The 17416-nt window shown below is 40.6% G+C and overlaps 2 protein-coding genes, 1 long non-coding RNA gene and 1 pseudogene across 3 annotated transcripts in view; 2 read left to right on the top strand and 2 right to left on the bottom strand.

Annotated features, from left to right (window-relative positions):
- The window catches only part of LOC145434183 (serrate RNA effector molecule homolog), a 356705-nt gene extending 339577 nt beyond the window's left edge, over positions 1–17128 (bottom strand). The window contains exon 1 of the mRNA XM_080311508.1: positions 17118–17128. The gene's annotated coding sequence lies outside the window, so the exon portion shown is untranslated. The remainder of the gene's footprint in view (positions 1–17117) is intronic.
- On the top strand, positions 568–7200 carry LOC145434176 (aspartyl aminopeptidase-like). Its single transcript, XM_080311492.1, has 6 exons — positions 568–1007; positions 1072–1223; positions 2344–2579; positions 3912–4067; positions 5188–5348; positions 6670–7200. The coding sequence occupies exons 1-6, from the start codon at positions 568–570 to the stop codon at positions 6956–6958; spliced, it is 1434 nt and encodes a 477-aa protein (XP_080167618.1). The 3' UTR covers positions 6959–7200.
- Positions 603–10465, bottom strand: LOC145434177 (uncharacterized). The gene is made up of 2 exons (XR_013913287.1): positions 10053–10465; positions 603–1512 (listed from the first exon to the last, which is right to left on the bottom strand). It is a non-coding gene; the product is annotated as an uncharacterized LOC145434177 (long non-coding RNA).
- On the top strand, positions 11861–13749 carry LOC145434178 (peptidyl-prolyl cis-trans isomerase B pseudogene; annotated as a pseudogene).
- Positions 17129–17416: the final 288 nt, after the last annotated feature.

The raw sequence follows: 17416 nt of genomic DNA on the forward strand, positions 1-17416 counted from the left end.
CCAATTTCACTGAGCCGTGAGATTTACTTGTGTCCACTCCACACCATATAGGACACTATGGTAAAACTGGTGTCCGCGACGCCCAAAATACAGTTTCTTCATTCACATTATCAGGTGGTTGACTAAAAAAAGGTCAACTTTTCGGCCCAGCTCCCGAAATACCCGCCGGAGCGTTACTTTGGTGCTGATTTACTGTATCTAAGTCGATTTTGCCATACATTATTATTCTCAAAAAAGAGGATATTTGGCCGTCCTCCGAGGACACTTTCAAAAAAGTCAAAAAGAGGACAAATACTCTTGAAAGAGGACGTATGGTAGCATTGAGGCTGTATCGCCTTTCCATCTGCAATCCATCCTCGATGATGCAGACGAAAATAAATCTGACATCTGCCTCTCTCTCTGTCTCTCTCGTGACGGTTTCTCTGGTACGGTTGCAAATCACCAAGAAATGCTGCAGAGTGCCAACTCTCCTCACGTGATCGAACTCCTGCAAATACGCTTTCGCCGGTACTGCTGATACATCTAAAATTCTCTGCTGTCCTTCGTCGTTAAACGTGAACCTAAAATATGTGTGTTTCGAGGGAGGCAATGACGAAGTCGGCTGAAGGGTTTTTAAAGTTCGTTAATGCATCACCTTCTCCGTATCATGTCGTCAGCGAGTGCAAAAACAGACTTGTGAGGGCTGGTTTCACCGAGTTGCGCGAGCGTGAGCAATGGGATATCAAGAAAAATTCCAAGTGCTTCGTGACAAGAAACCAGTCCACAATTGTAGCCTTTGCTGTTGGGGGAAAATATATACCAGGAAATGGCTTTAGTATCATTGGAGCCCATACAGACAGTCCATGCCTAAAACTCAAGGTAAAAAGCTTCAAAGAAAAGCTGGGCTTTGTGCAGGTCGGCGTTGAAACGTATGGAGGGGGGAATTGGGGAACGTGGTTTGACCGAGACCTCAAAGTAGCTGGAAGAGTTCTAGTAGCTACTAAAGATGGCAAACAAATTCATCATAAGTAAGAGCACTATTCGGTGATACTCGCAGAAATATATTTTATGCTTCGGTTACTTTTTTTTCAGGTTGGTGCACATTGACAGACCAATATTACGGATTCCACACCTTGCTATCCATCTCCAACGGGAAATGAATGACCGGTTTTCCATAAATAAAGAAACTCATATGGTTCCAGTTCTTGCGAGTCAGGCAGAATTCGAACTCAACAGATCATCATGTGAGTTAAAATTTATGATGTAATTTGATAACTAACTAACAAATTCGATAACTAAGTAACAAGTTTATATTGACACTGTATATGGCTAGTTCTCATATCATTGAAAAGCTCCGAGAGGCATGAAGACTCGTTGCTGCTGGACAGCTGGAGTATTTATGTCCCGGAGTGGAATTGGTGGCAACGTCACGCAGGATTTTCTGTTTAATTCCTTAATTATTCTATATAGAAAAGCTCTCATCACGCAGGATTTATTTCAAAAAATGGACAGAGATTCCATATAGGTTTATGTCTGCATAACAACAAGTTATTGTAATTTTGCTAAAATTTGAAAAAGGGTCTACTGCAAGTAGCCTATGTCAACATTACCATATATAATTTCATATTTGGTAAGCTAGTTCTAGAAAACGAAGTGAAGGGGCTATAGTCTCGGCCTCGGGATATGAACTTTTGATCTGTTTCGAAGTTCTTTAAAAATTATGCTGCTGAGAGCACACTGCCCCATAGGAATTTGAAAGTCAAGGGGCACTGTATGTCAATAGGCCTGAAAAAGAAACCATAATATATAAATGTTAGTTAGCCCTCCATTTTCCGATGAACCAAGCTGGGTATAAAGGAATAAATGCGAAAGGAAAGTCCGTCATCTTGAAAATGTCATGTACCTTGGTGCTGCCATTACTATCCATTATGTAAACAAGATATACTCATGCAGCAGCTCTGGCCTCCTTGTTCAAAGTCCTCGCTGCTGAATTTGTAGAGCAATTGACTTTGTCAAATTGTAAATATATAACTCTTCTTGTGGTTGTTGAGAATTATTTTCTATGGGCAATTTATTTTTATCAATTGCCCCAATCGCGCATTCAGGAGTAACCTTTCGTGGCGTGTGTACAAGAGTGATATATAAACAGAACTGTCACACAGTTTTTTTGTCGTTTAATAATTCTATCATTGATTCCATTCCATGTAGAGGAAAAATTTAGTAATGCAGATAGATGTATGATATTTGATAGGCTCGCAGGTGGTCAGTACCATCATTCCATGCATTATTATATAATTGCCTTGAAATAATCTGTCAATCTATGTAGCGGCCAAGCAATCACTGACCATAGAGGTTTATTTACAGGCGTCGATGACTTGAAACGTGCCGAAAGCAATGCAGTGAAACGATCTTGTTGCAAGAAGCACCATCCTGCTCTTTTAGCCGCTCTATCCGAGGCGATGGGGGTGGCTGTCGAGGATATCGTCGACTTTGATTTATGTCTTGCAGATCACCAACCGGCTGCAATAGGCGGAATTTATAACGAGTTTATCTTTTCTCCGAGACTGGATAACTTGATGAGTAGCTACACCGCATTAGAGGTGAGCACAGTCGACCGATGTCTCGCCGTCTAGTAGTCTACCTGTCTAGAATTTTCTGCACAGTCTGAGATTTCAAGCATTCTACCCTTTGCTTGAGGTCTCTGGATACATAGCTATATTTGAAATTTTTAAGCATCCCTTAAAGCAGGGCTTCCCAACCTGTGGGCCGTAAACCTTTTTTGGGGGCCATGGAACAATTTTAAAAATTTCGTCATCTCAGAGTCTACTGCAGGATAGCAAAATAAATGAATAATAATTAAATAAAAATACCAGTTCAGTAATAAGCTACGGCACTATTCTTGATCTCAAGTTTATTTTCTACCCTCTACCACCAAACAAATCTAATATGTATTGATTGACATCTGGAATTGGTCCGTGTGATGTTGTTTGTGGGCATATTTGTATGAAAGTGATGGATGATGTTTGCGGATCATTGTGTTCATTGGCAGTGACAATTGGTTAGATTATGTTCTACGGAGTAGGCGTGAACTGGTGTTTTGGAGCATTGGTCCAATCAGGTCGTTGATTTACTATTTGTCTTGTTTGCACAGCTATAGAAATCTGATTCGGCACTTTTCAATGGTACTGCTTCCTGCCGATGACCTCTTTTGTGAATGTACTATGCAAACTGAATGTATGATCTAATTTGATTATGGGACTCTCCATTTTGCGATAATATTTCATACTCTTCATCAATATGCAGTTGATTGTTGTTACTGTATGCTATGTGTGAGAGAGAGAGAGAATTCTTTTATTCGTCAACCATGAAATATATGTGCACAATCAGTCACGTCCAATAGGACATATTTTTTATATTTTCCTGACTATATTTTACACGGTATATAGACTGGGCGACCTTCTAGGCCGGAGTAATACAAGCATATTTGGCAGTATTAATAATAATATGAATCAATATCTCATCTTCTCAGTCGAGTAGCACAGCAATGAACCAATTACCAATTATTCCGTTACGGCATTTACCAGGTGCTATTAATAGGCATTGCATGATCTTGTTTTTCAAAATTTCAGACATGTCTTTCGCTGAATTGTATTCTTGGTATAATTTCCATATCTAGTAATTGTATTGGAAATTGATAATTCGTTACATGTGAAAATCGCATGAAAAATTGACCACTGTGACAGAATAAAAAAAATGTGATAGCAAGATTTCGAGCATGGGGTTAATGCATAATAATGGTCATTTACCACGATCACTTGAAATAGTAGGCTACTCATTAAGCTCCGATGGAAGTTGCTGGCCTAGCTAGAGAATAAATTGCGAACTCCTTGTATGACGATTAATCCACATAACATCCGTTAATATTTGCTCAGGCTCTGGTTGCATCTTGCGAACAAACTGATAGCCTTGATATGGACACCAACATCCGCATGGTATGTCTCTACGACAATGAGGAAGTTGGGTCGCAGAGTGCTCAAGGTGCTTGTTCCTCAATTACCGAATATATTATGAGAAGGATATCAAAGTCGGTAAGTCATGTAGTCCCGAAGTTTTTCTTATCTGATACAACTCTTTTGTTTGTACTAAGCTGCTTACTACTGGTTGCTGTTGACTCATTTTACTTGTACGTATGGGTTAAGCACGAGCTTACCTATTAAGGGTATAACATTACCCATAGGGACAGCATATCGGAGATCGTGTCTTGGCTCAATGAGGCTCTTGGATTGAATGGATATCAAGACCAAAAACCCTCGCTCACACTTGCGTATCGAGGCAGAGGCAGGGGTTTTGATTCTTCTTTCGTTCATGGTTCAAATCAAAGCGCCGTTTCAACAATATAGGATTAAGGGCTGCGTTGGAAACTACGCCCTTGCTAATATTCTCCTCCGGATCCGATTGCGATGAATCTATATTTTGTTTTTGACATGGTGAAAATTTATCCTGCTGTATAGATTAGCCCTATTAGCCGACTTAGCCAATCCCATTAGTTAAATTGGTTTTCTTTTTCGTGAATCTGCTATGACACAATAATATCAATGTGAAATTGTACAGCTGAAGTAAATCATACACCGTGCAATGTACGTTGTTTTCGACACTGCAAAGGTCACCAAATAGTAGACTAAATACAAATACCGCTCAACTCTTCCGTGCCACAGTTTGAGAACCGCTGTTCAGCTTATTGAAAGTGAATTATTGGTTATGGTATTCATTGAATGGACTATTATGCAAGTCTCAAAGTCTGGTCGTTGTCATGAAAAATAATGATGTTTGAAATGTTCATTTCTCTTCATTTTTTGATTTGATCTCGTGTAAAAATATAGCACTCTACCTTGGCTTATAGATGCATAATTGCATAATGCCATCAAGTAGCCTAGTGTTAAGGATATAAGCTATACAGAAATAGACATGCCTTGGCTATGTATCCAGTGAACTATGCTTAGTCGACTGTTTAGTAGGCAGGCTCTTCTATATTATTACTCAGAGACAGAAGCTCTCTAACAATTTACCCCTGCGAATTTTCAGTTCTTAATCACTTTGACTGTAAGCCGAGTTCACTGGGCCTATGTCCCATATGCCATTTGCAGTCCATGCATATCTAATGTTTCATAGACGGTGGCTCGTTCATTGGACAGGGTCCTCTTGTTTCAGAGTGCAAACAACACCGCTTTTGAGGAATGCGTTCCGAAATCCTTCATGATAAGCGCGGATATGGCTCATGCAATCCACCCCAACTATCCGGATAAGCACGAGGACAATCTTCGCCCTTCACTTCACGGGGGTGTGGTTATAAAGATAAATAACAACCAAAGGTAATGGATCGAATGATTACAATGCAACTGCGTTATTATTACATTCTTTTCTGGTTACCCGACGATTGAGCATGCCACACATGAGCATGTGACATTTGACCTCTTGACTTTCTACCCCAAAACTTACCCCAACCTGAACTTGCACCCTCAGTCTTAAGAGTAGCTTGCTCAAATGTCCATGACCAGTGCCTGTGTATTGCAAATCAAATGATACTTCGGCAATCTATTGTAGAAATCTTCTGTTTAGTTAATATGTAGGCTGGTTATGTAGTAACCAACTGGTGTCAGGTTAACACTGTGGCGTTGCAAGATGAAACAAATGTTCATTTTTGTTCTTGTATACAAAAAGTATGTTGAAAATCTGTGTCATCTATTTTGTTTGTGGTTCCAAGGTAACGAGAGTTGTCTTCACTCACATTGTCTGATGGGCCTTGCCGTCTGTCTTATGCTTGTGCCCCTGTGCAAATTCTTGTCAGCATTATTGAAAAGACCATGCTCGTGTTGAAGTTTTTCGAGAGAATCGAATTTAGAACCATAAGATGGAACAAAGGAAAAATACAATTGTTCAATGAGAATAGAAAAGGTTATATGAAACAGAAAAGGCGATAGTAACTCTTTGCCTATGTAATTGTGTCTGCATACCACAATCACGAATGCAGCTAACGGCTTTGATACCCTACTGCAAAATGTTAAGGTGTTTTGATATGTTACCTGATTTTTTCCACTTTTACAGAGTATAATGATATTCTACTTCATTTATTGAACGAAACGCTTCAATAGTAACTTTGGTTATGCGTCACCATAGAATATTGATTGTGTCTTACCATTAAAAATCCAGCTTTGTCAGAGAACCCATTGGATTTGTCGACTAGACTCAGGTAATTGTGTGGTGTTCGGTTTTTATTACTGTCAGACCTACTCTAAACGATTTTTGTAATCAATTCACTCTCTCTTTACTTTAAAGATCTTGATCAGTATTGATTAGATTTTAAACATAAACACGCATCATTTTCAATTGTGAAATCATCATAACAATAGGGTGATATAGTGCCTCGATCACAGTCACACATCTGTGCACTTATTTGTGGTAACGTTGAGCATTTTGCGTTACTCGCAGAGATGCCTATTGCTAATTTATCAATGATGGACTAATAAATTCTGCTCCGCCTCATTGTTATCTACTTTTTTAATACACCCGAGTACTGTGCAAAGCTGTCGTTTTCTTCTACTTGCGGATATGTTGCGCTTCTTCTACCTCCACAAAATACTATCATACTAACATGTCATGTCACCCTCGAGAACTCAACCTCCACTGTTCCAGGTACGCTACCACCGCTGTCACAGCTACCATCGTCCGTGAGGTTGCGCTGATGGCCGACGTGCCCATGCAAGATGTGATGGTCCGCAACGACTCTCCGTGTGGTACCACCATCGGGCCGATCCTGTCGGCGAAGCTGGGCCTGCGCACGTGCGATCTTGGGGGCGCTCAACTCAGCATGCACTCGTGTCGGGAGATGTGCGGTGTCAGCACTGTGCTGCATTGCGAACAGCTTTTCGAGTCTTTCTTCAACAACTTCCCGGCAGTCGACGCCAAGTTACACGTGGAGTGATTTTGTGCAATATTGGCTCGGTGCGTTCGCATTTTTGATCATAATTGCGTGCGCGCTTTGCTGATAGTGGAAGCCAACTTTACCTTTTAATTCGTACTAGTAGAAGCTGCGTTATATCATCTGTTTTTGTTTGGGTTTCAGTTTTGTCGATTTTATATGTCGAATTTTAGTGATGGATTGTATTGTATAATCGTGTTTCACGGGCTGCCAGCCAGGTTCAATAAAGATTTTAGAGCAGTTCACTGGCATGTTGAGCGATGATGCGTGACCTCGATACCACAAAGATTGATGGCGTGCAATATAGCAGTGCTCTTCAACCTTTTTCGTCGTGGTCCACCCTTTTCAGGTTCAATAAAGATTTTTGTGAGCAGTTCACTGGCGTGTTGAGCGATGACGCGTGACCTCGATACTACTAAGATTGATGACGTGCGATATAGCAGTGCTCTTCAACCTATTTCATCGTGGTACACTCGTTTAACGTTTACTCAAAACTCGTACACCCCTGAGGCACTGACCACATAATACACTGATTCCTTATAGTAAGCCTAATCAGGGGCCGCATTTCAGCGTAGAGTCGTTATGGCCCATCTGGATGAGAAAAACTACAATCATGCGGCTGTCAAGGTCCACACCACACATATTTAAACTAGCGTGTGTCGGCGGCTGTCAATACACATTTGAATTAACGAATTGATTCCAAAATCTTTGAGAGATTTTAATTCAAATGAAAAAAATTTGCTAACGGGTACTTCGCAAGACGGAGAACCCTTGTGGTATTCTGTGCTTATCTCTGAATTCTTGAGTTATGCGTTGTTTGTCAAAGTTGCCAGTCGTAGAAGCAGAACGACCCCGTAGGCTTACTATATGCATCCAAATCGCGAGTATAAATGACAAGAAAAGTTATTGGAATTCGGTTTATATTCGCGCAGGGCGCGAAAATTTTCTCAACCTCATCGTCGATTTATTTCGATGATAGAATTTCGTCGATAATATCGGAAGTTTCACTTATCATCATTGTCGAATATTTATCCATTTTCAGCCTACATGTTCAGATTAACCGATAGAGACGATGGAGCAGGGGTGTCTTCGAAAATTTTGGGCGCACTTCCGCTTATTGCTACTTCTTGACCTCCCAACAGGATTGTCGGTATAGTAAAAAAATATATATCGCCCAATCGCAGGGTTGTAATGACTCGAGTCGCGATTTTTTGGTGACTCGACTTGACTCGAGTCATTTTCTTAAAAATGCATGGAGACTCGACTCAGTGATTTTGTGCATTGACTCGACTTGTACCCGAGTCATTTTGTATGACTCGAGACTGGGTCTACCAAGACAGGCCTCTTATTGTAATTTCATAGCCTTTATAAAGGCTGTGGTAATTTCGAAGAATATTGAAGTCATCACGCTATTATATTATTTCGTCTATCAGTAGGCCTACTGATACTTGAAAATGCTACCAGAAAATGTTGAAAGTAAGGAAAATTAGTATTTTATGAATGTGAAGCATTCGATATCACCGAGCAGAGTTGTAAAAAGTGGGTTTTATATGACATTAAATCGGAACTGAACAGTCAACACAATGACTTGGACTCGAGTCAAAACACTATGACTAGACTCCGTGATTTGGACTCGTCGGTGATGAATTGAAAATGACTCGAGTCAAAGCTATAAAAGTGAGATTGACTTGTGACTTGTGACCCTGCCCAAACGTACCAGGGAAATCTTTCGTGAGACGCACACGATTACAACTTGGTATTTTTTGATGAGGCCCATCATGTTCCTCTGCGGTTCACATTGCAACCGTGAATCGAGCTAAGCGCGAAGAATTTTTTTTCATTTGAATTAAAATCTCTCAAAGATTTTGGAATCAATTCGTTAATTCAAATGTGTATTGACAGCCGCCGACACACGCTAGTTTAAATATGTGTGGTGTGGACCTTGACAGCCGCATGATTGTAGTTTACGTCTGTATGCGCTATACGTCCGCATGTTGGCCACCTCAGGCCTAATCGAAAAAGGCTGCAACGTATATAGGAAATACTAACTGCTATTCAGTGCTCGAGGTTACCCGACCACCATCTAACAAAGTAGTTCTCAAACTCGACACCCGAGACATGGCTACGACCCAGCAAATATGTGCACTGCGCTATTTATATGCATCTCCCGTGTCAATTCAAAATGTCTGAGCTATCGCGACGGTTTCCTCGAGAATTATTATAGACAGATATCACAAACTGAAAACATGTCAACTTTACCTTGTTCTGCTCCAAAAATAACCAATAATTCCATTACCCAATTGTTAACTTATGAGGAGAATCATTTGCTTATGACATCATAAAAGGAATGTAAATTATACCAGCGGCGTAGCCTACAGGTGACATGAACGATGAACATTGTACGATATTGCACATCCCGCAACCTGTTCTGAAGCATACGCTTGTCTATTTATTGTGAAAGCCACAGGTATCGGTCCATTGCGAAGCGGATCTGGTACACCCCAGTACAACCCATCCGATTGGTACACTCTTTTCATTGGATCGCAGTCTTGTGATGTATTGAAATGATGAAAATAATAATAAACCTGATTGGTATCAACTCGTGCACCTTGACAATAAAGTACTTCGTTACCCTGAATTTAACCCTTACGAAAGATTTGGCTAGTATACACTCCGCATGCGGCCCGCGAGGTCATATTTTGCGGCCGGCGACCTGATTTGAAATTTTGGAACAACGCTTGGTAAAGCATTTTGAAATGCTGAAATTGATTTCAGTTTAAACATATTGTTGTTGTTGTTGTTGTTGTTGTTGTTGTTGTTGTTGTTGTTGTTGTTGTTAAAAGTAAGCTATTCTCCTGCGCCCAATATTACTATTCGTCACTAGCTGATAGGGCTTCGACGATGGTAATATCATTCCATGGAGGAAGAATCTGTTGATATGAATGGGAATATTGCCTTGGCTTGCAATGGCCCACCACTGCCAAGGCCGAGACTAGGGCTGGGCAAAATCGAGAACCTGGGTGATTCGATTCTGAATCACGTAAAATGCTTCGAGTCGAGTCGAGTATTCGAGTATCACTCGTTATGACGTCACAACCTAGTGTACTATGTCAAAGTTCAAATATGTACCTTTTATGCCACCACGAAGAACATAATGCCTATTATCCGTCACATTCAAGATACTATGGTATTTTTTCGACCATCCCGATTTCATTGCATTTCTTGACAATGTTGTGGGATGATCATGACTTCGGAAATGTGTTATTTCCAGTAACGTTCCTAGCTTTGTACTATGTCTCGTATGCTGCGATACGGCCAATCAAGGTTTTAAGGCTTCCTCATTGGAAAATAGTATCAAAACTATAACTCTCATTAGTAAATTAACTTTCAGTTGCGAGAAGCGTATAATTTTAGTACTCGAAAAAATCGTCTTTTACCACTCGACTCGAATCATTAAAATTAATACTTGATTCAGATTCGAGTACTCGAATCATTGTGCCCAGCCCTAGCCGAGACGCTTAAATAAAAACGACTCCGGGCTCCCCAAAAAACCAAGCTTTACGAAAAGATAGTTTTCCAGCAGGTACCGTGTCTATCTAACCCCGATATCGATTCTTTAGTGTTTAGTGGGTGGCCACTCTGCGGCAGTAAAAGGAAAATTATGCGGCCGTCGACACTATTAAATCGGGTAGTGGCGCCTGGCGGCCGTCAATATGCAAATTGAATTTACGAATAACTACCTAACTGATGAGAGGTTTAAAGTATTCTTCAAATTTTCTTCGCACTACACACGGTTCAATGCTAGTTGCTTTTCGATTTTTATATGGTAATGTCCTTTGTAATCTGAACTCCACAGTACAGATGCGAACAGCAGAGGAAAATGTTGCGTCACATAAACAAAAAAAAATTATAATCGTGTTATCGACATCACGAAGGAAATTCGTTTCTGGTAGGCCTACGTTCGGTCGAATCTACGGTAATATATTTCCACTATATATACCGACAATCCTGATTGGAGGTCAAGAAATAACAACATGCAACAAAGGAAGATAATAACAATTGGTCCAACCAAAGTGCAGCACAGAATTAGTAGCTAACTTCCTTAAATTTTCGAAGACACCCCCTGCATCAACTCTACCGGGAAATCTGATAACATGGGCTGAGGATAAATATTTGATAGTAATATGTGAAATTAGACAAATATTATTGACGAAATTCACTCATGAATATGAAAAAAATTTAGCGATTCCCCTAACTACAAAAGCGAATCCATGTGGTTATTCATAACATGACTACTCACGATTTCAGTGCGAATATAGTAAGCCGATATGAGTAAATAGATAAGTCCAGAGTTCACTGGCAATGGACATTGGTCAATTGGACAGGACATGGACAGTTTAACGTGCATATTTGGCCTGCCTACATTGTGACTATGCACTAGAATGCGGCCGTCCGTGAATAGCAAAAAAGTTGGTCAACCCTGATGTATAGTTGCTGAAGAGTGTTGTCAGGTGTGGGCGCAGCTCATAGTTCAAAAAAGAATAATCGTGATATTTTTATTGTATTTGTATTTCTTCAATAAATTATCATTTCTTCTGTGGTAACTATACCCGTCGCTCATGTTAGAGAGCACAGCGATCTACTGACGTGGAGTTATCAAGACGTGGTTGTAAAAGTGCCTTGCCTATTTTTATCTCGATAATGCATTCATGCGGCCCGCGGCCTCTACGAATTTTGAAAAGTGGCCCGAGACCCGTTTTGAGTTGGCGACCCCTGCTCTACAGACATGTCAACGTATTTTAAACAGGTTTTAGACAGCTACCAATAGCGACGCCATCGCTCTCAATTTTTTGATAGCTTGCGGGCTTTTGCCGGCATATCATCTCATTGAGGGCAAATCTTTTGTACTGAATGAGCGAGTCATTTATTTTACGCTTGCAAAAGTGAGGCTTTCCGGAGAATATTGACGCAATGGATAGCAAGACATTTCTAGTTTTTACTTTCTTTGTGGGTAGATGTATCTGGTGCGAAGCTGCAAACAAGCATAATGTTACCGACTTAGTCTATTTCGACATCGACATCGACGGCGAGCCGGCCGGAAGGATTGTATTTGGGTTGTTCGGAAGTGTCGTGCCGATAACTGTTGAGAACTTTATTCGATTAGCCGTTCACGACAAGGGCTTCGGTTACACTGGTAGCAGATTTACGTCAATGAGAAAAGCATATTATGTGGTCGGTGGAGCAATTCCCAGCGACGATTACTCGATTGGAAAGAGTTGGTTTGGAGCGTCATTTCCTGCTGAAAATTTCAAGCTGCGTCATTACGGACCAGGCTGGGTTAGCATGGCCAGGAATGTCGAGTCAAAGTTCGATTGTGCATTTTTCATCCTCACGAACGATCTGTGTGTCATGCGCGAATGGTTTGACGACCGTTACGTGGTGTTCGGTGCCGTCGTAAATGGAATGCGCACAGTACTCAGAATTGAGAATGTGGAAACATTTGGTTACGCTCCAACGAATCCAGTGACGGTGAGGAACAGTGGTACTCTGAAACTTCGGGAAAAACTTGAAATCGAAGAGGGACACATTACCGGAGACATACTATCATCACAAGGGGAGTTATTGCCTGTTAGATAGCGCTATGAATGTTCTGATTACGCTTTAGTCATCAGGCACTGTGAAGAGTTAGGAACATTTTTAGTCTGATTAAATTCCGATTTGTCGTTATAGTAATAAGTCATGCATTTTTTCATGTTATGTAGGGCTGGGCAAAATCGAGTACCTGAGTGATTCGATTCTGAATCCCGTATTATGCTTCGAGTCGAGTCGAGTATTCGAGTATCAGACATTATGACGTCATAACAGAATGTAATATGTCAAAGTTCAAATATGTACCTTTTATGCCACAGCAAAGCATATGATGCCTGTTATCAATCACATTAAAGATGCTTTGATATTTTTTCGACCATACCGATTTCATTGCACTTCGTGACAAGGTTATGGGATGATTATGACTTCGAAAATGTGTTATTTAACGTAAGCTTTGTAGCTTTGTACTATGTTTCGTATGCTTCAATGCAGCCAATCCGTGTTTTAAGCCTTCCACATTGGAAACTAGCATCAAAACTATAATTCTCGTTGATAAATTAACTTTCAGTAGCGAGGAGCTTGTAATTTCAGTACTCGAAAATATCGTCTTTTACTACTCGACTCAATCATTAAAATTAATACTCGATTCAGATTCGAGTACTCGAATCATTGTGCCCAGCCCTAGTTATGAGTAGAGGCCTTCAGTGAAAGACGTCAATATTAGTTCACTACCGAGGTACAGAACTATTCGCTGCCGCTTATTTCGACACACGACATATATCGATCGACGCAGACTATTTCGGCAATGAAACTTATAGATATCACCAAAATCACCTGCATAGAAATGTCCGGAGCGGAAAGGGCGTCGCAGAAGTTCCCTTCAACCCCCTACTTGACAACAGAAACTGAACAGCGATTCCATCCTTTGCTACTAATATGAGAGCATATTCGAGAGTGAGTATTATGCGACACCAAGCTGACTTATACTCGGACTGATGTTCAAGTGCTGTCTTCCAGTGTTAGTGTTATGTTCGCGGATTTACGTTTAGTATCCCTCAAATTTGCTTTGTATAGAGGACTGATATGATTGGTACGAAATCATTATTTCCTCGTGTGACTTACTTTCATATTTATATCATGTGTTTCGCGATCTCCTGACTCATGTCTCCGAATAACTGAATAAATACATTGGATTAGTATTCTAAGTTTGTCGTATATGTGTGTATAGACTGTATACTGTTCGTACCAAGGCATTGAACGTAACAGGGCCATGTTACGTAGCATTTTTGAAAATTGTAAATTTTTTCATAACGCTAGTACACATTGCGTTGTGATGCCGAGATTTACGTGCATCGGTGTCAGCTTATTCTACAGCAGTTCGCTGAATGCGTAGGCGTATTCGCATCAAACCTTATATGATTCGAACACAGCGGTATAGAAATTAACAGGTTTTCGTCTAGTGCCAAGTCTTTTTACTTCCACAACAAATGATACTACAAATCGTGGTTTCAAGGCAGCCCGGACGGGGAAAAGTATAGAAACTATATTTCTCAATATAACTTTTTGTAGAAAGGGCATAGGCCTATAATTCCAATATTTAGACTCTCATCACAATTCGTACTAGAAGCAGTTGGAAAAATACCCAATCAAATATAAAACTAACGCAGCTAAGTGTAGTTTTTCGTTCCATACTGACGGCGATGGTGGCGACCTACAACGAATCACGCAGCCAGGACTGAAAACGTGCTTTGCCAGCGCCCCCTCCATCTCTTATATATATATTCATACTATATAGGGTAGGGTTACCATACGTCCTCTTTTAAGAGGATTTGTCCTCTTTTTTGACTTTTTGAAAGTGTCCTTTTTTGAGACTTTTAGTTAAATGTACTTTGAAATTGGACTGAGATATAGGAAATCAGCGGCCAAGTAACGGTGCGACGGGTTTTTCGGGACTTGAGCCATAAAAATGACCTTTTTTTTGGCAACTGACCATAAAGTAGGGAAAATTTACCATTTTTTTGCAGGATATTTTGAAAAAGTGTCCTCGTTTCAGATATGGTATACCATATTTTGGAATCCGGAAAGGAGAACACTTTTTACAAATCATAAAAGTTAGTTTACCGAAAAACATCTGATTTTTGAAATGTTTACTGGAAATCTTGTTGTGTTGACTAAAAAAGGTCACCTTTCCGCGTTACCCCCTTCTAATGACCCGCTCGAACGTCTGCATTGCATATTTCGCGTCATTTATGCCGAATGTCAGTTGACCCTGACTATTAGACTAGCTCTAAAAGCTGTAATGGAGGACGAATTGACAAATAGGAAGACATTTAGGCGTCCAGGACATTTTCAATTTCCTGAAAAAGAACGACAAATCCTACTATGCTGATTCACTATACCAAATCGCGAGAATTATTGTTATGAAAAGTGATTGCAATTCGTTGCCTAGTAGCGCGTATATCCTTTATCATTCCATGTGACCAGATATGCCTGAGGACCTGATGAAGGGTGTGTCTTCGAAAATTAACGATGATTAGGGCGATTTTTTTGGACCTAAAAAATCTAAATTTTGACATTTTCTGACCTTAAAAATAAATTTTGACCAAATCTTGACCTAACGTATGCAAATTAGGTGTTTTCCCAAAAAATGTTAGATTTGTACTAATTATCCTCATTTCTGGTTTGGACTGTCTGTCCTTACGAAGTAGTTTTCCTTGAAAAAACTTTTTTGACTCAAAAACTGACAAATGTTTACATGACAAAATATTATCTAAACAAAATCTGGCCCTATGATGAATTCCAGTACGTGACGTACTATGGTGAAAATAATTAAAATTTGTTGTAGTATAACGAAAGATACTTTCCTACATTCTCGGCAGGGATATTTAGATATCTAGTTCTATATGTCCCTGATTCTCGGGTAAAAAGTGTCTGTCTTTACTAAGTAGCTTGCCAAGGATGGAGATGTGGCGAGATAGCGTAGTGGGATAATCCACAGCTGCAACACCAATGGGTTGTGGGTTCTAGTCCGACCGAGGTCGACTCCAGAATCCCTACCCAAATGTTGAAGGTTTATCTAAGTTCTAGTGCGGAGCGGATAGACAAATTCTCTGGTCCGGCTCCGATCCGGTTTGCCAATTCTCTGGTCCGGCTCCGATCCGGCTCCGGCCGTTTCAGGAAAAAGTACTGATCTGGCTCCGATCTGGCTCCGGCCAAAAATGAAAAAGTCCTGCCGGAAATCCGGCCCAATACGGTACGGTAGTACCGTGAATTTAAAAATATGGCCCGTTTCTTTTCGCACTGACTTGGCGGTTACTTGCGTGTTGTTGGTTGGTGGTTATTTAGTTACAAACGTCATGCTTATCCATAAAGATTCTGGCCTTATCAAAAGTACTGATCCGGCTCCAACCGTATCGGAAAAAGTACTGATCCGGCTCCGATCCGGTCCGGCCAAAATTGAAAAAATCCGGCTCCGGTTCATGCTCCGCGCTAGGCTACTAGGTTTTTTCTCGCCATCTCATCCGCGTAAGCGGTGTATTACAAAAAGCATATCAGTGGGCCGTGCTACAAGTCGGCAGATACTCGGCGGTTACGGAATCGAAAATGAGGAATATCGGCCTGGTGTAAATGACCATTGTAGTTGACAAACATCATGAATATACAAACAACAGCAAGAAGAATGGGGAGAGAACGTTCAACTATATCAGCTGTTGGCTGACAACACCGAAGTTGTGCGTTCGTACACTGCTGGTGACACACCGTGTTGCTTCATTCTGACAATGGTGTAAAACGTACATCTCAATTTTTGTAAGAACCATGCAATGCCCACGTAGTTTTTCTTCACTTATGATATTGCGGTACGTTGAGCATGCCACCGTGTCAACCTATTTGTTTCATCCGACTGTTTATTATTCACAATGGGCAGACAATGCGCCGTCTGCAACGGAAGGCCTATAAAGTAGGCTGCAAGCTGTAAAATGACAAACGATAAGTTCACCGATTGTGCAAAATCTACGATACAAATGAAATGCAGGTTGCAAAATTTTTTGTCTTTGTAAACAATTTTGACATTTTTTGACCTAACGCTAAAATTTTGACCTTATTTTGACTTTTTTTGACATGTCAAAAAAATCACCCTAATGATGATGCATCTTAATTGTTTTTAATCACTTTGCTATAAATTCTCATTTCTTGACCTACCATAATGATTCTCGATATATAGTCGCCATATATAATGGGAATCTCCAAACGTACCAGGACATTTCGTAAAGACGCACACGATTCCAAATTGGTATTTCTTCGTGGAGCGCACCATGTTCTCTGTGGTCCGCATTTGTATTGAGGGACTCAAACTATGGAGACACTATGAAAAATCATGTCGCCCTGTCATGTCGAATAAAATTTGAAGTTGAATTGAAATCTCTCAAAAATTAGGGCGCCGATTTGTCAATTCAAATTGCATATTTTGACGGCCGTCAACAAATGCTAATTGAATTACGTGAAGATGGCCGGATAATTATATGCTTCTGCGGTCACAGCTTGGACTTGGACACCTCTGCGTTAGGACGATGACGTTAATACAACGATGAAATCCATCACTTATTGCGAATTGAACTCATTACCCTTGGATTAACTATACCAACGGCCACCTGATCCTTACGCGGGGCCGCGACCAATTAGCGAGATTCGTCTGTGCAGTGCATGTGCAGTTGTGCACGCATATCCCATCGTATAATGTACCGCGACACGATCTCCCGCTGACATAATTGCGAAATTAGGTCATTGATTGCCGCGCGTTAGGCATTCGTCGCTGGACATAGCAGTAACATGGCGCGACAATTCTGGAACACGAAAGACATACAAGAATTATGA

This window comes from Botryllus schlosseri, chromosome 2 (genome assembly GCF_051294905.1).
Source record: "Botryllus schlosseri isolate E-star chromosome 2, Bs_hap1, whole genome shotgun sequence".
NCBI lineage: Eukaryota > Metazoa > Chordata > Ascidiacea > Stolidobranchia > Styelidae > Botryllus > Botryllus schlosseri.

Bases quoted from the DNA above. Each gene is read 5' to 3' on its own strand.
- LOC145434176 (XM_080311492.1), top strand. From the start codon at position 568: ATGTGTGTTTCGAGGGAGGCAATGACGAAGTCGGCTGAAGGGTTTTTA. The intron at 1,224-2,343 runs GTGAGTTAAAAT...GTTTATTTACAG, and splicing joins CGAACTCAACAGATCATCAT to GCGTCGATGACTTGAAACGT. The intron at 5,349-6,669 runs GTAATGGATCGA...CCACTGTTCCAG, and splicing joins AAGATAAATAACAACCAAAG to GTACGCTACCACCGCTGTCA.